The sequence below is a fragment of the Balaenoptera physalus genome (genome assembly GCF_965194825.1).
Source record: "Balaenoptera physalus genome assembly, chromosome: 7".
Lineage (NCBI taxonomy): Eukaryota > Metazoa > Chordata > Mammalia > Artiodactyla > Balaenopteridae > Balaenoptera > Balaenoptera physalus.
In genome coordinates this window covers 7,530,462-7,553,544 of record NC_138886.1, presented here as the reverse complement: position 1 = coordinate 7,553,544, position 23,083 = coordinate 7,530,462, and the positions used below count along the sequence as shown (strand labels likewise).

Below are 23,083 nucleotides of genomic sequence, written 5' to 3'. Positions count from 1 at the left end.
GCCTGCTGATTGATTGGATTTGGTTTTGCCTGTGGTAAGGCTGCCGGGTGTGAGGAGGTTGTGTTAACCTAATCCTTCCAGACAAACTTCAAAAATCTTAAAACAGAATTTTAAAAACAAAAGACATGAAGGAAAAAAGAAAAAAGTAAAAAAAAAAAAAAAAAAAAAAAAGAATGGGGATTGACAGGAGCTGGTGTTAGGCGAGGGGTATGTGTTCAGCCCTGCTTAAGTGGTCTTTAGAATCCATACAACCTTCTCATCTCGGCATTTCCTCCAGCTTTCTGTCTTCATCGTCTTTTATCTACCTGCTGCTTGAAGTATTTTGCACCGTAACCGTTCTGTGCGTGTCCCGTGCTAATCCGCATGCCCCATTCAGATTCCAGTGCAGGAGGACTCGCCTGCTTTCCATCTGTGCTGCGCTGAATCTCAGGAGGAGCTCTGCATTCCAGCAGGCTTGGAAAGAGATGCAGCTCTGAGGACCCCGGGGCCTGGGTTTGGGCTCTTCTGTAGAACTCGTGGGTCTCACAGACCCTTCTCTTGAGCGGACCTGCACCTGCCCGGTGGTCTTCAGCTGGGACCTCTGCAGGAGCCTGCTGAACGGCACGCCCGCCTTGCTTCCTGCCCGCATGCCACTAGTTGGTGTCCTGCTCGCTTGTGGCTAGGCTTTCAGTGGCCCCCAGAGGCTGTGAGCTCGGTTTTTCACGCCCAGTTTACTCATCCACAGATCAACCTTTTTTGTGTTGTCCTCCCCCACCTGCCAGAAGCGAACCATGAAGGACCGCTCTTCAACTCCCCCCTTACATGTTCACGTGGATGAGAACACCCCTGTCCATGTCCACATAAAAAAACTCCCGAAAGCATCAGCGACCAACAGCCAGGTAGGAGCATGCCAGGGGGGCAAGGCCAAGGCTGTGGAGCAAGGTGACACCTCCCAGCTGAGCTCCTCACACTTCTAACTCCAAAGGTTTGAGAGACAGACACATTGGCTTTCTGAGGTCAGTTGCCTGGTTGGAAGGTAGGACGGTCACCCGGAAGTGGCAGCAGTAGCCTTAGTCAGAAGCGGTTCCCCAGCAGAGTTGGAAGCAGATGCCACCAGAGTGATGCCACGGGCAGCTGCGTGGGGAAGTGACCCTGGGTTTGTCCCTTTCCACAGAAATCTCATAAGCGCGGAATGAAAGGGGACACCGTGAATGTGCGTCGGAGTGTCCGGGTGAAAACCAAGGTACCTTGGATGCCCCCTGGAAAATCATCCGCCCGGCATGTGGGATGCAAGTGGGAGGTAGGCTCATTCTCGTTCAGGCTTTTCTTCTCCGACTGGTCAGGTTCTAGCAGGCCTCACACTCTGTATGGTTCAGGGTCGGCGGGAGCTCTCAGAGACATCCCAGTAGGTCCCGCTTACTGAGCGCCTTGCTAAACCCTGAAAGTATGGGAATCTTCTTGAGTCCTGCCAACACTGCAATGCGGTAGGTCCCGCTCTCCCAAGGTGCAGATGAGGAAACCAAGGCTCAGAGAGGTGAAGTCTCAGAGAGAGAGTAGCAGAGATGGAGTTAGGACTCAGGGGTGTCTCATTCTAGAGGCGGTACTCGTAGGCTCTCTGATTTGTATGTGAGGAGCTACATGTCTTGCCCCACGTAACTTTGCTAGTGTCCGAAGCATAATTTTAAAATATGTACCAGAACGTACATACCCAAGAAAGCATCTTCACTTTTACGGTTGCCCCATAAGAGACCATGCACGTATTCCATAGATGTCATCAAAACCACTGGAATAATCTCCTGAGGAATAACTGCCTTCCGTGTTAGTTGCTAAGGTTCCAAGAGAACTGTTGTCTTTTTTTAGCCACACCTCAAAACATTTTGCTTGTCCATCTATCCATCCGTGCAGTAATGCATGCATTTCTTGCGACACTGCCGCACACTGGGGTTACAGCTGCAAACTGGCAGCTGTGCCTTCCTTATGCTTACATTCTAGTCAATTGCAGTGAAGAAACTCATTGACAAGACAAGGCCTGTGACTGTGTTTTAGACAAAGATCTCATTATTGGGACAAGTAAAGGGCTTGAGACTACAGTTGGCCCTCTGTATCCGCGGGTTCCACGTCTGTGGATTCAACCAACCACAGATTTAAGAAAAAAAAAAAAATCCATAAAGTTCCAAAAAGCGAAACTTGAATTTGCTGTGTGCCAGCAACTACTGACAAAGCATTTACATTGAATTAGGTATTATAAATAATCTAGAGCTAATTTAAAGTATACAGGAGGAGGTGCCTAGGTTATGTGCAAATATTACACCATTTTATACAAGGGACTTGAGCATCCTTTGATTTTGATATCCATGAGGGTCCTGGAACCAATCCCTGTGGAGACCAAGGGATGACTATACCTTAAGATGATGATGCCTGACCTATTTTGAAAGATTCTTTTTCTGAGAGCTTATTACTTTTAAAATTAGAAATAATAGTAATTAGTCTGAAGTTTAGAGTCATACTTCACTCTCTTGACTCCCTGATTTACCATGTTATCCCTAAGAGACAAAGGGAGTTTGGTATTGTAGGGAATAAATGAAAAGTGTTCTGACATATCTAATCAGTGAAATGTAAATTAGAAACAACTACATTTTAGAAAAAACAAGCTATCATTTTTATTGAATGGAAAAAAGTTGAAAAGATTATGAATATCTTGTGTTGACAAGCATATGGGAGGTATCAACGAATCTTTTTAGATGGTTTTTTTGTTTGTGTTTTTTTTTTTTTGGCCGCGCAGCGTGGCATGTGGGATCTTAATTCCCCGACCAGGGATCGAACCTGTGCCCCCTGCAGTGGAAGCGCGGAGTCTTAACCACTGGACCACCAGGGAAGTCCCTGGAAAGTTTTGAGTGGATTGTGAAACCGATTCAGCCGTTCTGGAGGCAGTTTGGCAGCATCCATCCAAACATGGATTCTATAGTGCTACACTTGGGAATTGATGCTAAAAGTCACAGAAGAGTACAGGGATCTGTGTGTGTATCAGGATGTTTGTTAAAGCATTGTTTGCAATAGAGAAAAATTAGAAGCAACCTAAATGTCTGTCAGGAGGGTATTGGTTAAATTATGATGCATCCATACAATGGAATGCCGTGCAACCACTACAAGATTGAGGTAGATATTTCTACATGATAATGAAGCACCAAGCGGCACAGCACGGAGAATTTGGCCCTATTTGTGCAGAAAAGGGCATCTGTGTGTCCATGTGTGTATGGATATGTTTGTATGTGCAAACCTGTTTTGGGGAGGAAATACAAGAAGTGATAAGCAGTGATTACCTCTGGGTGTGGGAGGCTTTAATGCTTTATCTTTTCATGGTTTGCTTGAATTTCTTTATAACAAACATACTATATTTTATTTAAAATGCTTTTTTTCTTTTCTTGTTTTTTAATGAAGAGACTTAGTAGTTCTCAAATTATATATCAAAGTCATGCCGCTATGGAAATGGACTTCCTATTGACATGGGTTGCTAGGACTACGGTCCCCCCCTGGAAAGCTCAGTGCCCCTTCCAGTCCTGGGGCCACAGAATCCTAGAAACGGAGGGGCCCAGAGATGTGGCTTAACATCCCCCAAGCAGTAGCTGTCTTTCATGCTGTCCTCTTGGTTCAGCCCCTTTCCATTTTTCAGTGGCCTTCCATGTTCCTGGGAGGCCCCAGCCTGCCCTTACCATTATGGACAAGAGAGAAAAGACCACAGGAGGAAAAGTTTGTGGTGGAGCTGGACATGGACCCCGGAAGCTGCTATGTGCTTGTGGGGATTCATGTTTCTTTTCTTTCTTCTTTTTTTTTTTTTAATTAATTAATTAATTAATTTTTGGCCGTGTTGGATCTTTGTTGCTAAACACGGGCTTTCTCTAGTTGTGGCGAGTGGGGGCTACTCTTCGTTGCGGTGCATGGGCTTCTCATTGCGGTGACTTCTCTTGTTGCGGAGAACGGGCTCTAGGCGAGCAGGCTTCAGTATTTGTGGCGTGTGGGCTCAGTAGTTGTGGCTCATGGGCTCTAGAGTGCAGGCTCAGTAGCTGTGGCACACGGGCTTAGTTGCTCCACAGCATGTGGGATCTTCCTGGAGCAGGGATCGAACCCGTGTCTCCTGCATTGGCAGGCGGATTCTTAACCACTGCGCCACCAGGGAAGTCCCCGTGTTTCATTTTTAAAACCCCTCCTGGTACACAAGATAAGATCTTTGGGAGAAAGCATGTCTGGGTTTTTTCTCTACCCTATTACTAAGTAAGTCATCTATTTTTATGACAGAAAGCTGAAAATACAGAAAAATAGACAATCACTGTAATTCTACTACTCTATAATCTGGCTGCTATTAAGTTTTAAAACCTTTTCATTGGAAAGTGCAGGGTAGTACATGCATCAGAAGTGTGTTGATGAATTTTTACAAAGACCCAGCTCAAGAAACAACATCACCAGCTTCCCCAGAAGCTCCTCTCTGGTCCTGTTCTTTTCACGGCCACCCCCAAGGGTAACCACTCTCCTAAAACTATTAATATTTCTGTGCATTTATTATCACTTTTTCCTATGAGGAGTTTTTTTTTTCAAATTGTAATCATACTGTCTATACATTTTCCTATTGTCCTTCTTTTATATATTAAAATAACTTTTTTCTTATAAAAGCAATGCACAGTCATTTTTGAAAAATTAGAAAATCTAAATCAGCGCAAGGAAGAAAGTAAAAACCACCTGTAATTCCACCACCCTGAGAAGACCCATGTAACTTCTAGGTGCAAGCCTTCGGATCTTTTCTTGTAAATAGACTTGTTCTTTTGATTTTTGTAACAATGGGTTTATATTTTACTTATTGTTGTAATGTTCTTTTTTCCACATATTTTGACTATATTTACATCGCACATTATTTTTTTAAGGCATTATTCCATTGTGTGTACATTTGTGTACTGTTAAGTATTTAACCAATACTATCTTGCTGTACATTTATCTATATCCTAGCCTTGAATTTAAATATTGATTCACATTCTTAGATATTCCTGATAAATCCCTCAAAAATAGAATTGCTGGGACAAAGGGCACATACATTTTTTAAATTGCACCCTATGAGTCTTACTTGTTTGACATAACAGTTACATCCTTATAAAACACTTCCTCTGGGAGGGGGGTAGGGTAAGCTGGGACGAAGTGAGAGAGTGGCATGGACTTGTATATACTACTGAATGTAAAATAGATAGCTAGTGGGAAGCAGCCACGTAGCACAGGGAGATCAGCTCAGTGCTTTGTGACCACCTAGAGGGGTGGGATGGGGAGGGTGGGAGGGAGGCGCAAGAGGGAGGAGATATGGGGATATATGTATATGTATAGCTGATTCACTTTGTTATAAAGCAGAAACTAACACACCATTGTAAAGCAATTATACTCCAATAAAGATGTTAAAAAAAAATAAAAATAAAAAAAATAAAACACTTCCTTTTATTCCTGATAGCCGTCATCTTTCCCTGGAAATTAGCACAGAAGTTTAGCCACCTCAGCTTATGAGAAGGAAAAAACGGTGCAAACAATGAGAAATGGCAATTACTTAATACAACGGAATAAATGTATAGAATGAGAGAGTCAAATTCAGTATATCAAAATCCCATGGAGGGACTTACCTGGTGGTGCAGTGGATAAGACTCTGCACTCCCAATGCAGGGGGCCTCGGTTCGATCCCTGGTCAGGGAACTAGATGCCATATGCGTGCCGCAACTAAAAGTTCACATGCCACAACTCAGGAGCCTGTGAGCTGCAACTAAGGAGCCTGCCTGCCACAACTAAGGAGCCCGCCTGCTGCACCTAAGACCCGGTGCAACCAAATAAATAATTAATTAAAAGACAGTTAAAAAAACAACAACAAAAAAAACATGGAAACACTCGCCCCCAGATTAGAATATCTTTTTGAAGTCTTGAAAGTATTATACAGCTTTGCATAAACTTCTCTGAGGGGCACATGCATTTTAAAAAATATTTTTTTATGCTGATGTATTTAGGTAAATATTTTCCAGAAATACCATTTTAACCCTAAATAATTCAGTATGCATTTCTAATAACATTTTCTCCATAACCAAAATAACAGTGATTAGTCCTAAAAACTTCACTTTTTTTTTTTTTAAACTTAATTTCTTAATCATATAACATCTGGTTAATATTCAAATTTCTCCACTTGTCCTTAAAATACCTGTTATAGAAGATTTGTTTGCCTTTGCAACTATCCACTGTCATGTATTCATGTTCATTTAAAAGACTTTTGACATATTTCATGTCTACCCTAGGTGTATGAAAATATTTACTGCCCCCAACTTTTGCCAGCTTTGGGAATCACAGTTTTTGCCAATTTGTTATATCCTTCATTTTAAACTTGACACTGGGGACTTCCCTGGTGGCGCAGTGGTTAAGAATCCACCTGCCAATTCAGGGGACACGGGTTTGAGCCCTGGTCCGGGAAGATCCCACATGCCACGAAGCAACTAAGCCCGAGCGCCACAACTACTGAGCCTGCGCTCTAGAGCCTGCGAGCCACAGCTACTGAGCCCACATGCCGCAACTGCTGAAGCCCACACGCCTAGAGCCCGTGCTCCGCACCAAGAGAAGCCACCGCAATGAGAAGCCCGCGCATCGCAACGAAGAGTAGCCCCTGCTCTTCATTGTGGTGCGCGGGCTTCTCATTGCGGTGGCTTCTCTTGGTGCGGAGCACGGGCTCTAGGCATGTGGGCTTCAGTAGTTGTGTAACACAGGCATTTTATTTCTATGTTAGAAGAGCTTCAGAAACAACATTTAAACAAGGGTAGGTAATGTAATGTTTCACCAAGAAAGTCGGTGTGTCCTTCCCCCTGGGGTCTCTGTGGTTGCCCTTTAGCAGTTTTAGCTCTTCCTGCCCAGCGGACAGCCAGGGATGGTGGGACCAATGGTTGCAGTTCTGCCTTATGAGTTCATGTGTCTCTCCCTCCTCTACATCAGAATCCACCTCACTGCCTGGAGGTCACGCCACCATCTTCAGAAAAGCTGGTCTCAGTGATGCGGTTAAGTGACCTCTCTACCGAAGATGACGACTCGGGTCACTGTAAAATGAACCGTTATGATAAGAAGATTGACAGTCTAATGAACGCGGTTGGTTGTCTCAAGTCTGAGGTGAGGGAGGTAGGGGGCTGGGCTGGCCAGTGTCCCGAGGACACTTGGGACTGCCAGGTGAGTTCCTGGTGGACGCCTCCTTCCAGCTGCCTCTGCAGGCCTCCCAGGGTTTCAGCTGCCCCTGGGGAGGTAGTCGGGGCAACCTGGGATCCCTTTCCATCAAGCACTTAGCCCAGGCCTGGCCCTAACCTTGCCTGGTGCTCTGTATGGATGGCCTGGTTTGATTTTTTACAACAGTAAACGAAGCCGGTGGTATTATTATCCCTGTCTTGGAGATGAAGTGACTGGGACACTGGGGCCTCTGTTTTCCATTTTATACAAAAGTTTAAAAAAAACAGGAAACAATGCCCCAAACAGGCAGAGGAAGTTTGTCCTCAGTTGCTGGGCTGTGTCTTTTGGTGGGAGGTGGCAGTGAAATTGGAAACAACCTGGAAGTCCAAGACCCCCAACTAAGAAGTTGGCGGAGCTGCCATGGAATCCACGTTGTGGCTGCTGACGGGGCCTGTGTCTTTAGTCCTCCCCTGCGCCCGGGGCCCAGGGCCCTCCTGGAGAACCTGCGGCTGGTGGCTGCCTGGCAACAGGCCCGCCTTTCTCCACAGCCCGAGGGGCAGGGGCCTTTTTGTGACATCTCTCCTCCCGTGGTGTGCCAGCTGAACAATGGTTTGTATCCTGGCTCTGTCCCCAACTGGAAAGTCACTCAGGCTCCCTTCGCTCCCTTTCCTCGGTTATGAGGAAATGAGAGGAATCGTGTCTGTCCAGAGTCTTTGTGACGATTGACTGAGCTTGCGCCCAAAGGACCTCAGTAGCATGGAGCGCTCAATCAGAGGTGCCCCTCGCTTTGTCCAAAGCAACGGGCCTTGAGAACTGGTGGAGAGGAGCTGCCTCCCCTCAGTGGCCCCTGCCTGCCTGCCCCTGCACAGGTCAAGATGCAGAAGGGAGAGCGCCAGATGGCCAAAAGATTCTTGGAGGAACGGAAGGAGGAGCTGGAGGAGGTGGCCCAAGAGCTGGCCGAGACCGAGCACGAGAACACGGTGCTACGGCACAACATCGAGCGCATCAAGGAGGAGAAGGACTTTACTATGTAAGGCGGCACTGCCCTGGGCACCTTCCCTCTTGTGGGGCTGCCCGAGCACCAGCCTAGCCCGGGTTACAGTGTTCAACAAATTCACTAATGCACTCATGATTCCCGGTCAGGGAAGAGGGCGCCGCAGAGTTCTGGGGGGAGGGCATCAGGGAGGCCTTTCTGGAAAAAACAGGAGTCCGGCAGGATGGCTAGGAGCTAGGCAGGTGAGTGCGGGGGAAGAAAACACGCCAGGTAGCAGGAACATCTTGCAGGAAGGCCCCAAGGCGGGAGGAGTTTGCGACTGAGAAATGAAAAGCGGGGCAGAGCAAGGGGAGAGGGTGGGCCGAGGGGAAGGGGGCCCAGGAGGTTGGCAGGGGCCGGCTCTTGGTGGCCACTTCGTGGCATTTGCATCGAGGGCGGTTGGGAGCCACAGAAGGGTTTTCGAAGCAGGAAGTGGTGTGACCAGACTTGGCTCCAATGGGGAGAGTGGGGGGAGGGCTCAAAAGCGGATCTGAAGATGGTAGTTAGGTGGCCATGGCAGTGGCTGGGGGACAAGGTGACACTGGTTTCTCTCTGAGAGACAAGCAGGTGGCATAATGTCACCTGGTGTGGAGGCCCTGCTCTGGTGACCAGGTGTCCTTCCATAACGCCACCCAGGCCAGAAGGGCCATCCCTGCCCCCTCCCCCACTGTTCCCTGACCAGGAGATGAGCCTCGCAGGGCATTGTGAGGTGAGCCTCGGAGCTCCGGGTGGGCAGGGGCCTGGGAGGGCTCACAGAGCCCTATTCTTTCTGGGCCCAGGCTTCAGAAGAAACACCTCCAGCAGGAGAAGGAGTGCCTCATGTCCAAGCTGATGGAGGCTGAAATGGATGGGGCTGCCGCGGCCAAACAAGTCATGGCCCTGAAGGACACCATCGGGAAACTGAAGACGGTAGGTGGCCAGCCCAACCACCCAGGGCCGGGCCCAGAGCCGGGGCAGCTGCACACTGTGGAGGGGTCTTGACGCAGTCGTCATGCTGACTTTATGACATCTTCAGGCCAGGGCAGGGCACACTTAACTCCTTGGCCCCCACCCCTCTTCTCACTTCTGGGGCCTGACCCTCGAGGATGACCTTTGGTAGCCAGGGCCTCTGAGGTGTCATCGTGGGTCTCCTGGGATCACAGTGAGTCAAGGCACGTGTCTGGTTCCTGCCAGTATCAGCCACCAAATGTTGTCGTCCAGGAAGCGCACCTCGTCCAGGAAGCCTGCCCTAACTGCACTTGCCCACACTGAGCTCTCCAGCCCTTTTCCCCACCTGGTATTCTCAGCAGGCTCAGAACCTGCCCATCCTTCCAGGTCTACCTCCTCCGGGAAGCCTGCCTTTGCCCAGCTCTTCTTGCCCAGGCTGCCTGGCACCAATACCTCTTAAGCTCCCCTTGGGGACTCCCTGTGCCAGCTCTTCCCTTCTCCACCCGTGCCTGGCAAGACTGCCTGCTGTCTTCCAGGAGAAACAAATGACGTGCACGGACATCAACACCCTAACGAGGCAGAAGGAACTTCTCCTGCAGAAGCTGAGCACATTTGAGGAGACCAACCGCACCCTCCGAGAGCTGCTGAGGGAACAGCACTGCAAAGAGGTGAGCTGCGGTCCTAGCTGCCCCCCTACCCAGCGCTCGCTCGGAGCCCTGGCCCTCTAGCGCCGCAGGCTCCTGTCTGTAAAAAGAAAATATTCTTGGTGCCTGCCTGACCTGAGGGGGCCATAGAAAGGTTTGCTGAAGTCATTCATGTGAAGTGCTGGGCATCTGGTAGACGAGTGCTGTCTTTGTTGTTGAAGTGGGCCTGGTGGCACAGGAAGGACCTTGGAAGTCAGAAGAGCAGTGGAGAGTCAGGGAGGGGTTCAGCCCAACCCAGGGGTCATGCGACAAAGCGGGGAGAAGACTAGACCTGAGTTTTGGTGAAGTAGGAGGCTTAATGGCTGGCGGGCACATTGTATGGTATCACTTTGTTTTCTTAAAAGATGGTCTCTGAAATATATTTTATGTTAGCAAATGACTCTGAAAAGACTGACAGTGTAAACAGCTCTCTTCCTGTTTGGTTCAAAACCAAAGGGATACCGAGAGTCTCAAAATGCCCATGCTGGGAATTCCCTGGCGGTCCAGTGGTTAGGACTCGGCGCTTCCACTGCCGTGGGCCCGGGTTTGATCCCTGGTTGGGGAACTAAGATCCCGCAAGCCTCGAGACGCAGCCAAAAAAAAAAAAAAAACGCCCGTCCTGATGAGATGATATTTTTTTTAGTTAAACTTTTTTTAAAAAACAGTGTCAACTTCCTTTGTTTTTAGTTTAAAAACTAATATTCAAAATAAGTAATAGTGTACCCACTATCCAGCTTTCCAAACAAAACCTTGTCCACATGGTTAAATCCCTCTTGGTGTCTCCTTTGGCAATAACCTCATCTCCTTCCCATCAGAGGGAAACTTTATCTGGAATCTGAGAGTTTTTCACTTATATATGTATCCCTAAGCAACATATAGTATTGTTTAGCATGTTTTCAAACTTTACATAAATGATATTGTTCGATATGTTTTCTTCTGAGTTTGCTTTTCTCAATCAATGTTTTTATGAGGTCCGTCCATTGTTATCCTTGAAGCCTAAGGTATTTCATTTTCACCGCTCTATTCCATTTTATGACAATACCACAACTTATTTACCCACTCTTCTGTTGATGGAGACAATTTTTGGTTGTTTGCTCTTACAAGTGTTATTTTGCGCATTCGTCTGTACTATCCTGGTGTACTTGAGGGTTTCCAGAATATATTTCTATGAATGTTACTAGTTATAGCTAAATTATTCTCTTAAAATAGTTTTATCTGTTTCATTTCCAGCTCAGTGTTCATGGGTGGGTGATTTTTACCTCTCTGGGCTTCAGTTTTCCCACCTATAAAATGGGAATAGCATCTTGCATGCGGGGTTGTGAGGGACTTAGAGGTGATGTGTGGGCGAGGACTGTGTGTACTCCTGGCATGCAGTGGGTACTTGGTAAATGGTGGCTGTCGCTGCTGTTTGTTCTGGGACTGCGGGCGGTGAGGGGGGTGCTTCAGAAAACCTCTTCCTACCAGTTTTTTCCCTTTTCGCCTTCTTAGCTCCTACAATCCCGGAATCCCAGAATCTCCAATTGGAGGTGAAGGGTCAGCTAATTTAAACTCCCACCGCAGCAGGCGTTCCAGGTTCTGTACAGGCTCTCGCCTCCTCCTGCCCATGTGGCCCTCAGGACCACAGCCCCGCTGCGGTGCTTACTGGGGAGTGCTCAGTGTGGTGGGGGAATGCTCTGGCTCTGGAGTCCTTTGGCTTAGCAGCCAGCTCTGCCATTTCTGGCTGTGTGATCTCAGGCAGCTCACCTCACTTCTCCCAGCCTCGATCTCCTCATCTGTGAAGTGGGGGTGGTGATAGTGCCTGGCTCCTTAGAGCGGGGGATTTGGTGAGATGGTGTGTTAGTTGGTGTAGAGTCCCCCGGAGGCTCAGAGGGCATGGCCTGTCGGGGCAGTGAGAATAGCTTCAGGCTCTGGGTCCCTGGCCTAGGTTTTCGTTCTTTGCCTCCTCTTGTTGCTAGAGAAGCCATAATGCTGTCTTCCCTCAGTTCCTAGGTCCCTGGGAAACTTTGGGACCAGGGAGCCCTTTTCTCTTAGCCTGTGAAGGTGACCTGTGGGACTGAAAGGGAAAGGGGGTGAGACTTCTTCTAGGGACACTTTGTTTAGGTGACTGGGAGGAATAGAGACAGTTCAAAGACACAGCCCAATGCGAGAGTGGGCAAAGGTGTGAGCAGGCAGTCCGGGGAAAAGGAAGCTTAAATGGCTAATAAGCATATGCATAAATAGGGAAATGCAAATTAAAACAGCAGGATTCATGCTGGCAAGACTGGCAACAGGCAGAGGCTGGCTACTGCCCGGCGTTCTCACGTCCTGCTTGTGGCCGTGTGCGTCAGTGCAGGCATTTTGCAGGGCGTGTCACCTGCCAGAAATCACAGATCTTCGGGCCCAGCCATTCTTACTCTTTGTATCAATCCTGGAGAGACACTTAGTACGTGCCCAACATGTCCACTGCTGCAGTGTTTACAGCTGCAAAACCTGGGAACCACCTTATTGCCCAAAGGTTACGGCGAGAGGTTAAAAAATGCCACGGCATATTAGAGACAGAAAGCAGATTAGGGGTTGGGGATTTCCCTGGTGGTCCAGTGGTTAGGACTCAGCGCTTTCACTGCTGGAGCTTGGGTTCAATCCCTGGTCCGGGAACTAAGATCCTGCAAGCCATGTGGTGCGCCCACCCCCTAAAAAAGAAAGCAGATTAGGGGTTTGGGGGGATCTGGGGGAAGGGGAAAATGGAGACCGACTGCTTGACAGGTGCAGGTTTCCTTTTAGGGTGATGAAAAAATTCTGGAACTAGATGGTAGTGATGGTTACACAATATTGGAAATGTACCATATGCCACTGAATTTTACACTTAAAATGGCAAAGTTTGTTATATTTTACCACAATTAAAAAAATCATAATGTAATATACCACAAACCATTGAATTATACATTTCAAGTTGGTGACTTGTATCTGAATTTATATCTCAATAAAACTGTTGTTAAAAAATCCAGTTGTGACACAAAAATACAGTATGATATCATTTTGGTAAAATTACACATTAATCCCTTCCCACCCCTCATCCCCCAAAAGATACTTCTCTAGGTATAGCTACGTATAAATGCATAGAGAAAGGATGGGCAGGACAGTCCAAACTCATGACAGCAGGGCTGGGTTTGGAGGTGGGGATGAGGGGGACTTTAGCTTTATCGGTTTTCATTAAATATTTTATAATGAGAATATAATTTACTACTTCTATCATTAGAAATATAATTTTTGGAAAAGGAACAGGACCTAGAGGATGTAGACATCTCAGTTTATTGCTTAATGAGTTGGCTTTCCCTGCCTTCCCTTGAAGGATTCTGAAAAGTTGATGGAGCAACAAGGAGCACTATTGAAACGGCTGGCAGAGGCGGACTCCGAGAAAGCGGTAACACACAGCGCCCCCTGCCTGCTTCAGGGGGTATAGGCGACGGCGTAGAGGTGCTGAGTGGGCGGCAGGAGGGCTGGAGCCCCGCTCTGACTTTTCTTTGGGTCTTAGTTTCATGATCTGTGAAATCATGAAACACATATCCCCGTCCCTCCTGCCCCACCAGGCTTGTCTAGTCAATCACTCGAGAACTTGAACCACCAAGCTGGACATCAGCATGAAGGATGGTGATGACGGTGATGGATTTGTAAATCATCAGAGTCTGTTACCTCAATTTCCTTATTTGTATTATGGTGCAGACTTGTTGACTCAACATTTCCAATTCTCCCAAGGAATCTCTCCCAAGGCAGCATGTTCCAAAGTCTGTTCCGTAGAACCCTGAGTTCCTCAAGGTGTTAATGGGTACAAGAAACAAAAGGGGGGGTTGATCCATGGCCAAATAAATTTGGGGAACTACTGCTTAGCCTGAATGACAAGTTAAACCAGCTGCTTAACTACAATACCTTTTGGAGCCTTTGATGTATTAATGCCTGTTGGGAGTCTCCAAGAGAAAGAAAGAAGTAGAGACCATGGTTCCCGAGGTTTGGCCCTTGGCCCTCGGTGCCTGGCCAAACATCGCTGTAGGGGATTCAACGGTCATGGCGATAATGCCTAAACCTGCATTCCCAGCTCGAGAGCCTTATCAAGTTATGATACATCCGTAAATTGAAATGTTAAAGTGCTTTTTCAAAAGATATAGAAGATTTAATCACACTATGGTAAATGTGGTTATAGAGCAAAATAGGTATCTGACTTTTTAATGTGTGCTAACAATGGTTATCTCTGGGTGGCGGATTATGGGGCTTCCTTAGTGTTTTGTGTGTCTGTGTTTCAGTGTGTCCCACAACTAACATTATTTTAAATTGTTGTAAAAAATTGTGGTACAGATGTTAGGTGCTTCCTGCTAGGGTCTCTGTGACATGGGCCGCTGTATTTGGGACTTGAGCCCAGTGGCCAGGCACTCACAGGAGTGTTTGTCCTCCCTGGGCGGGGCCTCCTCACCCTTCGCAGGGAGCTCATGACAGTGTGTGTTCTCTCCAGCGCCTGCTATTACTGCTGCAAGACAAAGACAAGGAGGTGGAAGAGCTCCTCCAGGAAATACAATGTGAGAAGGTACCGTCCCCAACAGTTGCTCCTCGATATGGGCCAGTAGAGCTTAGTGGGTAGAGTGTGCTCTGGAATTGGAGAGCTGGGTTCAAACCCCAGCTCTACCACTTTCTCCGTCTCTCCAAAGGCTCAAGCGAAGACTGCATCTGAGCTTTCGAAGTCCATGGAGACCATGCGTGGGCATTTGCAGGCACAGCTTCGGTGCAAAGAGGCAGAGAACAGTCGCCTGTGCATGCAGATCAAGGTACCTGCCAGCCCCACAGGTGGGGAAGGGAGGGGGCGGGGCCTGGCAGTCAAGGGCAGTGGCCTGGCCAAGGCTCTCACGCTCAGGAAGGCTTTGCCCTAAAGGTTTACGGGGCCGCCGTTGCCAAAGCACTCTGAGCCAGTGGCAAGAGCAGTGGACCCTGAGGGTCTTGGGTGCCCTTCCCAGCAGTGACCAATTGGGTGCCATGCCCCTGAGCCAATCACTTAATCCCTTAGGCCTTCAGTTCTCATAACTACCCGTGGGGTAGGGGGTGGGCTCAAATGCAGCTTGCTTGCATCTTTGAGCCAGGGACCTTCTGAGGTCACAGCTCTGCTGAGTGACTGAGGAATATCTCTGACCACTATGCTGAGTTCAAGGAAGGATTCCAGAAGAGTTCTATCTTAACACTAAGACCCCAGTGGGTTCAGTAATGGGAGAGGTGCTACGGGGAGCTGGGAAGGGCCTTCATCTCTGCTCTGCACTGGGGGAGCTTTAAGCCTCCACGCGGTTGACCTGACTTCTCTCTCCCTCATTCCTTCTTTTTGCTCGTCCCCTCTCACCTCTGCTCTCTGCCTTGCCCTTTCCCGGCCTTGCTTGTCTCTCTCCTCCGTCTCTCCCTCATCCTTGTCCCTCTCCCCGCACCTGCTCCCGGGCCGTCCTCTCCCAGAACCTGGAGCGCAGCGGAAACCAGCACAAGGCGGAAGTGGAGGCCATCATGGAGCAGCTGAAGGAACTGAAGCAGAAGGGAGAACGAGACAAAGAGTCCTTGAAGAGGGCCATCCGAGCCCAGAAGGAACGAGCTGAGAAGAGTGAGGAGTACGCTGAGCAGCTGCACGTGCAGCTTGCTGACAAGGTAGCCGCCTCCCCGAGAAGGGCAGGCCCACGGTGAAGCGTCGGGGGTGGGTTGGCTGCCGGTGGATGGCTGCTTTGAGCAGGGCGAGGCGAAAAGCTGAATAGAGGTGGCCAGGCGGGCGAACGGAGAGGAAGATGGCAGTGGAAAGGGTGAATGAGCTGGGAGGACTGCTGGCTGGGTGGAGGGAGAGGTGGGGGGGCAGTAAATGGGTAAAAGGATGACAATGGGGGTGGGCAGCTGGCTGGAGACAAGTGGAGGGTTTGTGGGACATTTTAACCGCATCCATATTGTGGGTGGGAATGACGGTTAAGGAAGGATTTGCAGTCAGGGCGCGTGGGATGCTGGAAACTGAAAAGCAACAGCTGGGCTCCCGCTTCACTCTCAGTGCTTCTAGGAAGGAATTGCAGGAGTGAGGTTGAAGTTATCAGGGTGAGGGGTGACCTGGGGTGACTCCCAGCTCGCTTGGCTTCAGCGGTGACACCAGGCTGATGGGCCCTTCTGTCCCATGTTCCCAGGATCTTTATGTTGCTGAAGCTTTATCCACTCTGGAATCATGGAGGAGCCGCTACAACCAAGTTGTGAAAGACAAGGGGGACCTCGAGCTGGAAATTATTGTCCTGAATGAGTATGTCTGTGTTAGGAGAGGGCGTGTGGGCCGATGGGAGGAGGGGGGTGTGCTAGTGCACGGCGCCAGGCAACCCGCGACAGCTCACGTCGCTCACACGGCTGCCATCTGGTCTCCTCTGGTCAGGGGCTACATCGGACTGAGCTGTGGGCGGCCCTGGGGTCGGCCTTCTGGTTGGACCCTGTGTCCTGGCTCCAGCCCCCGCCCCAGCGTCCTACCCCCCGGCAGGCACTATGCAGGGGCCTTCTCTGCTCACACCTGGGCTTGAGCTGGGCCCCAGTCTGCACAGCATGGGAAATGGGCACAGGCACGCTGGTATCCTCCTTCCTGTCCTTGGGGCACGGGGCAGCTGGTAATCCCTCTGTCTTCTCTCAGTCGTTTTGTCCACCAGTCAGTAGGTCAGAGGTATGGCCTGGGAGTAGGGGGCAAAAGTGGCCTCAAGTTGAAGCTTACTGAACTCATACCTTTCTTGCCACTGGTGAACTGTCAACAGTGACCATTCTCAGAGTCAGCTATAGTCATGTGATCATTCATTTAAAGATACTTATCAAGCATCTACTATATAACAGGCTATGTGTTGGCCTTGAGGGCTACAGCAGTAAAAAAAACAAATGCATTGGACTTCCCTGGTGGCGCAGTGGTTAAGAATCTGCCTGCCAATGCAGGGGACACGGGTTCGAGCCCTGGTCTGGGAAGATCCCACATGCCACGGAGCAACTAAGCCCGTGTGCCACAACTACTGAGCCTGCGCTCTAGAGCCCATGAACCACAGCTACTGAGCCCGCGTGCCACAACTACTGAAGCCCGCGCGCCTAGAGCCTGTGCTCCGCAACAAGAGAAGCCACCGCAATGAGAAGCCCGCGCACCGCAACGAAGAGTAGCCCCTGCTCACCACAACTAGAGAAAGCCCGTGAGCAGCAACGAAGACCCAATGCAGCCAAAAATAAATAAATGAAATAAATAAATTTTAAAAATTAAAAATTAAAAAATAAAGTTGCGTAAGTTTGCCGGTAAACCAATACAAGGTGTTTGCTTGGGCCTAGTCAGTACTCACTAAATATTTGCTGAGTGGTGAACTGTAATTTATCAATACTGAAAATACACTGTGCAAAGGTTCTGCAGTATCAGGTGGGTCTACAGTCCAGAGCCCCAGTGCTCCTCTCCTCAGTCTCTATTCTTGGATTATAGCCCTGCTGAGGGCCTGCGGGTAGGGGAAGGGACCAAGGGAAGCATGTGCCTTGTTATTGCTCGTGGCACCTGCCCTCTCCTGGGGGAGACAGAACCCCAGTGTAATATGTGTCTGAGGGAGACGGGTGCCTGGGGTTATCCCTGACCACTGGGCCTGCGAGTTCTGTCCTAACTTCAGTTCCTAATAGGTTAAGAGATCCAGGGGGTGCCGTGGGGAGCTGGGGAGGGACTGCGTCTTCTGGCCATTGTCTTCAGGGAGTGTCTCAGCCTCACGGGAGGATCAGAACAGAGAAGGCTTCTGGGAGGGGGTGGTATGGGAGACAAATCTTAAAAGGCTGTTAATACGAAGTGGGATACCTGGGAATGCCACAGGCGGCAGTGGCAGGGCAGCTGCTCCTCGGGGTGGAGACTGGGGAGCAGGCAGGGTGCCAAGAAGAGAGACATGGGTGACCTGGGTAGGAACACTTGGCCCTACTCCATACCAACTCCCGGGCTGCTCACAACCTGTGGAATTGATTCTGTCTGCTTTCACTTTGTGACCTTCCAGCCGGGTGACAGATCTTGTAAACCAACAACAAACCTTGGAGGAGAAGATGCGGGAAGACCGGGACAGCCTGGTGGAGAGACTACACCGGCAGACTGCCGAGTATTCCGCATTCAAGCTAGAGAATGAGAGGCTGAAGGTCGGTAGTGAGAGCCGGGACCAGGACGGTTGGGTGGAGAGCAGAGGCTGGTGGTACTCCTGGTTGGGCCCCAGAGATGACCACCGGGGCCTTCAGAGGGCCTGGAGGCAGCAGTGTGATAAGAGGGCTTGTTCTGGAGTCGGAAAGACCCCGATTCAAGTCGTGACTCTGCCTCTTAGAGCTGCAGGACCTGAACGGGACGTTTCCTCCTGTGTTGCTGCAGTTTCCTCAGCGGGAGGAAATGAGGTCCTTGTGAGAAGGTGGTGATGCATGTGAAGTGCTTAGCATGACAGTCAGCCCGTGCACGTGAGATGGACCTGACTTTGAGGTTAACATTGACTCTCCTGGGGCACTGCTGGGCCCCTTCACATGCATTAATTCTCACTTTAACCTCCCAGTAGTGTAATTATTGTCGCTACTTTACAGAATAAGGAAACTGAAGCTTAGAGAGAGTTTAAGTTTCTTGCCAAAATTTTGCCCTTGGAAGCGTTGGAGTTGGGATTTGAACCTCAGTCTGACTCTGGGGCTCTAACCACTAGCTCTTGACCACTCCCTCTACACCCTCCCAGCACACCGAGGGCGAGAGGCAAACGAAAAGAGGTAGATGTTGCAGAGCCAGGTTTGATCTTGGTTTTTAGTTGATCTGGGCAATAACATCTGGATCTATTTATTTATTTATTTATTACTGATTTTTGTTAAGTAAAATTGATTTTGAGGAAATATAATACAGAAAGGTACACAAAATGAACTTAACTTTGTCCATCAGTCACCCTGATTGAACCTTAAAACCAGCACCCCGGTGACCTTGCCTAGTTACAGACACCCCCTGCCAAGGGCACGGTTATCCTGACTTCTGTCACCACAGATTAGTTTGCCTGGTTTTGAACTTTGTGCCTGGCCTTTATGGCTTTTACTCAGCATTAAGTTTGTGGAAGTTATCCATGTCCTGTGTGGCAGTTCATCATTCTCAGTGCAGTGCAGTGTATGAATGTACCACGATGTGTTTATCCATTCTACTGTAGATGGACATTTGGGTTGTAGAACACCCTTGTACCTCTTTTGGTGCATATATTTGGTGTATTTTTACAGTTTCTATACCTTGAAGTATAATAGAAATGCCAGGTCATCAGGTGATATACACAAATTCAGCTTTGGTAGATGTCACCAAATAGTAAAGCAGTTGTACAGATTTCCACTCCCATCAGGGATATGTGAGATAACACTTGGTATTGTCCATCTTCTTCATTTTAGCCACTCTGGTGGGAGTATAGTAGTATCTCATTTGTTGTAGTGCGATTGTTGGATAAATGACAGACAACCCCCATGTCTAACAATTAGCTGGGGTATTGGTTGCAGTATGGTATGTCTGTGTGGTGAAACACAGTGTGACTGTTCAAAATGATTGTAGAAGTGTATTTTCCTAGCTGTTATCATTACAAAGGTAAAATATGCTCGTAGTGAAAGTTGAAAACATCACAGAAATGTTATAGAGAAGTGAAGGTCTCTGTTAACCGTAGATGTGTATTTTTCCAGTTTTTTCCCCTGATACTCACATACACATTCAAACACATGCACATCCATTCATCCAGCCATTATTCTGCAGCTCGCTTTTCTCCTTCAACCATATTCCATGGATATCTTTTTAGATTTTTTTTTTTTTGCTTTATCTCTTTCTTTTAAATGATTGCTTATTATTTTATTGAGATACCGTGATTTATTTTGTCCCATCTGCTAAGGTGAGCATTTGGGTTGTAGGAGAACATTCATTGATGAGAGAAGTAGTTCCCAACTTACTTGTTAATTGAAAAAGTTCATTGCAAGGCAGTAAGTATATCATAATCCCATTCTTACTGGAAAAAATAAAATAGCTACACAGTTATCAATATATAGCCATATAATAAGGCATCATGATTCATTTTTCTTGGTTTTATATCCCTTTTCTTTAGTGATAATGTAGTGCTCTTTTTTTTTTTGGCCAAGCCACAAGGCTTGTGGGATCTTAGTTCCCTAACCAGGGACTGGACCCGGGCCCCCGGCGTGAAAGTGCCGAGTCCTAACCACTGAACCACCAGGGAATTCCCCCATAATGTACTGCTTTTGTAATAAGAACAAAAAACATAGGAGTCTCTTATTTGCATCTGTATTCACTTGAGTTGGTCTTATCAGGAATCCTGCCCTGGTGCCTCTCTGAGGAAAACTGCTGGCGTGGGTTTGAGTAGGTGGGGCTTCCCTTTGCTGGCCCCTCGGAGTAGGAGCTGGGGTTGGGATGGCCACCTGCTCCGGAACCTTCCCGCTGGTTACCGACGAGCCATCCCTTCTAGGCTAGCTTCGCCCCGATGGAGGAGAAACTCAACCAGGCGCACGTTGAGGTTCAGCAGCTGAAGGCATCGGTTAAGAACTACGAGGGAATGATTGACAACTATAAGAGTCAGGTAGGCCTCTCAGGTGCCAAGCCTGCCAGGGCAGCGCCTCCCAGCAGGCTGGGATGGAGATTCACCATAAGGCCTCTCCTGGGAAGGTGTTTTTCACCAAAACTTGGCTCTGCCCAAGATGGCCCGATGCTTTGTTGGTCCCCAGGTGATGAAGACCAGACTGGAGGCTGATGAAGTGGCTGCCCAGCTGGAACGCTGTGACAAAGAGAACAAGATCCTTAAAGATGAGATGAACAAAGAGATTGAAACGGTACTGCTCCCCTTGCTCGCCTTCTTCCCCTACCCAGTCCCATGTCTGTCAGTCTGTCCCTCTTGTTTGTCATTGGCCCTCTCTGATGTGGGTGACAGAGATTCATGAAGGTTCTTATTGCTGGGCTGGTCCACTCTACCGTGTACGTAGTCTCTCCTTCCTCGTCTCATCTCTTCCTTCTCTCCTGCTTCCTCGTTATCCCTCTTTCTCATCCTTGTTTCCTTCTTTCTTCACTTTCCTCAAAAAAAATTTCCCCTGCTTGGAACATCCAAGTGGATTCAAATCCACAGATCTGCCAGGCCTTAGCTGTGCCTATTTCATTCTGTGTGGTGTCTTTATTTTGTGCCAACCAAAAAAGTGTTCCTCCTGTCCCCTTCCCCAAAGAGCCTTATTCTTCTAGGGACGACTTGGCTCTCTAGAAGCAAAGGGGTCATCTTAATAGTAACCCTGGAGATGGATTGAGTCCAGGCTCAGCCATTAACTTGTTGCATAACCTTGGGCAAGTCACTGCCTCTCTCTAGTCCTCAGGCCCCTCGTTAATACAAGGATGGACTAAGAACAGATAGGTCGTAGCTTTCCCTCTGACCTAGAGCATCGTGATTGCCTTCCTAGGGGCTTTGAGGTTAGACTAGACTTGAATCCTGGCTCTGCCAATTTGTAGCTGAGTGACCATGGGCAAATGATCCTTTGATCCTCAGCGTCCTTATATGGGGATACCAGCACCTACTTAATAGGTTGTTGTATGAATTTAATGAGTAATGCCTGGGTCCTGGAGTCTGCTACGTGGTTGCCATTATTCTTCAATGACTGAAGGAGTGGCAGGCTCAAGTGGCCAGTCAGGGCCAAGTGTGTCCCCCCAGAGAAGAGCTAGACACCCTCAGTGGCCTGCAGGGAGGCCGCACTTCTGCCCGTGGATCTTTCAGGATCCTTTCTGGGGACTGAGGGCGGCCCTGCCCTAAATCCAAAGCACTCTGCCTGGCCTCTTCAGCAGCCAGGCCCTTCCCAACGGCGGGCCCCTCTCTCCCACTCCAGGCGCGGAGGCAGTTCCAGTCCCAGCTGGCTGACCTGCAGCAGCTGCCTGATATTCTCAAGATCACCGAGGCTAAGCTGGCAGAGTGCCAAGACCAGCTGCAGGGCTATGAGAGGAAGAATATCGACCTCACAGCCATCATATCAGACCTGCGCAGCCGGGTAAGGGACTGGCAGAAAGGTTCCCACGAACTGGCCCGAGCAGGGGCCCGCTTACCAAGATGAGCTGCACGCCCCACCCCGCCCCAGGGAGGACCACTTCCTTTTTCTTGGCTGCCGCTTTCTCAGAGGAGTGAGCTATCATCAGTGCTGTGAAATAAAAGTCTGGTGTGCCAAATGCCTTGTGTTTGCACCAAGTGATTGTAGTCATAGGAGCCGCCACTCGATTGGAGCTACCGGGCCCTCCTGCTCTTGCCCCCTGAGGGCTCCAAGTCTCCGCCGGCCTCTGCCCTTCACGCTCCGCTGCTGCCCTCAGCCATGCGCCACCAGCAGACACCAAGCCATAGGTTTTCTTTTTTTCCATCTTTCTCTTGCTTTAGCTGCCTTTCCGTAGTCTTAACAGACCCCTTGCCTGAGCTAGGGGTCCTGAAAGAGGACTTCCTTTCTACCAGAAGCAGTCTGCCTCTGGGTTACTGGAACCAAGCCTACGGTGTCTAAGAGAGGAAGAAATGCTATGCCTCTCGTCTGCACTGTGACCTTGGGCAAGACCCTTCCCCCCTCTTAACCTGCTTCCTTGTAGTACCAGTGAAAGTAGCTACCATTGTTTGAGCACGTGCTCGGTGCTCCAGCATTCCCTGACTGAATTCTCCCAGGAACTTTGTAAGGGGTCTTATTTTCCCCGTTTTATAGAAAGCAGCCCAGGGCATAGAGAGGAGAAGTCATTGCCTGAGGTCACAGAGCTAATACTTGTCAACAGGGATTGGAACCCAGCCAGCTCTGTCTGGTTCCCAAGCCCAGGTTCTCAGCACTCTTAAATCACTAGGCTTCTCTTGAACCTGAGCGTTCTCAGGGCCTTTCAGGCCCAGACGTCTGAGGCTTCTGCAGAAAGCAGCCTTCTGGATAACTTCTCAAACTTGCCAGCCTGAAGGATTCAGTAGATTTTCCGTGGCCTTGCCTGCATTTGTCCCCAGTTAAGAAGAATGAACTCAGCGGTCCCAACAACATCCTCGGTAAAGCTCCGTGGTGTGTCATGTGGGCCAGTTAGGCCTGCCGTCTGCTTCTGCCTCCTCACGTCCACCCAGATCCCACTGACTGGCCTCTCCTGATCAAGGAAGTGTCGTCGTGGCTCTTCAGGATCGAAGCTGGCTTCTCTCGGCGCGGGAAAGCCTTCAGTCTCGGGGGTCGGGCCTAACCTGTCCCATCTCTCCCCTCTCCTCCAGGTTGTGCGTTGAGACTCAGA

The 23,083-nt window shown here is 49.1% G+C and overlaps 1 protein-coding gene across 15 annotated transcripts in view; it reads left to right on the top strand.

Annotated features, from left to right (window-relative positions):
• The window catches only part of ODF2 (outer dense fiber of sperm tails 2), a 29,951-nt gene that overhangs the window by 3,016 nt on the left and 3,852 nt on the right, over positions 1-23,083 (top strand). For 5 of the 15 annotated variants that reach the window (XR_014265479.1, XR_014265480.1, XM_082468314.1 and 2 more), the window contains 15 exons: positions 762-878; positions 1,154-1,279; positions 6,970-7,140; positions 8,061-8,221; positions 9,004-9,133; positions 9,688-9,819; positions 13,163-13,234; positions 14,315-14,386; positions 14,508-14,624; positions 15,292-15,477; positions 15,993-16,102; positions 17,838-17,973; positions 20,295-20,405; positions 20,551-20,655; positions 21,688-21,846. Coding sequence is in view for 13 of the 15 variants with exons in the window: in XM_082468314.1 (XP_082324440.1) it covers positions 762-878; positions 1,154-1,279; positions 6,970-7,140; positions 8,061-8,221; positions 9,004-9,133; positions 9,688-9,819; positions 13,163-13,234; positions 14,315-14,386; positions 14,508-14,624; positions 15,292-15,477; positions 15,993-16,102; positions 17,838-17,973; positions 20,295-20,405; positions 20,551-20,655; positions 21,688-21,846 (1,905 nt within the window). In the remaining 2 variants the exon portion in view is untranslated. Of the gene's footprint in view, positions 1-376; positions 493-724; positions 879-1,153; positions 1,280-6,969; positions 7,141-8,060; positions 8,222-9,003; positions 9,134-9,687; positions 9,820-13,162; positions 13,235-14,314; positions 14,387-14,507; positions 14,625-15,291; positions 15,478-15,992; positions 16,103-17,837; positions 17,974-20,294; positions 20,406-20,550; positions 20,656-21,687; positions 22,022-23,083 lie in introns of those variants that run through there. The other 10 variants (XM_082468325.1, XM_082468326.1, XM_082468316.1 and 7 more) reach the window with 8 other exon arrangements.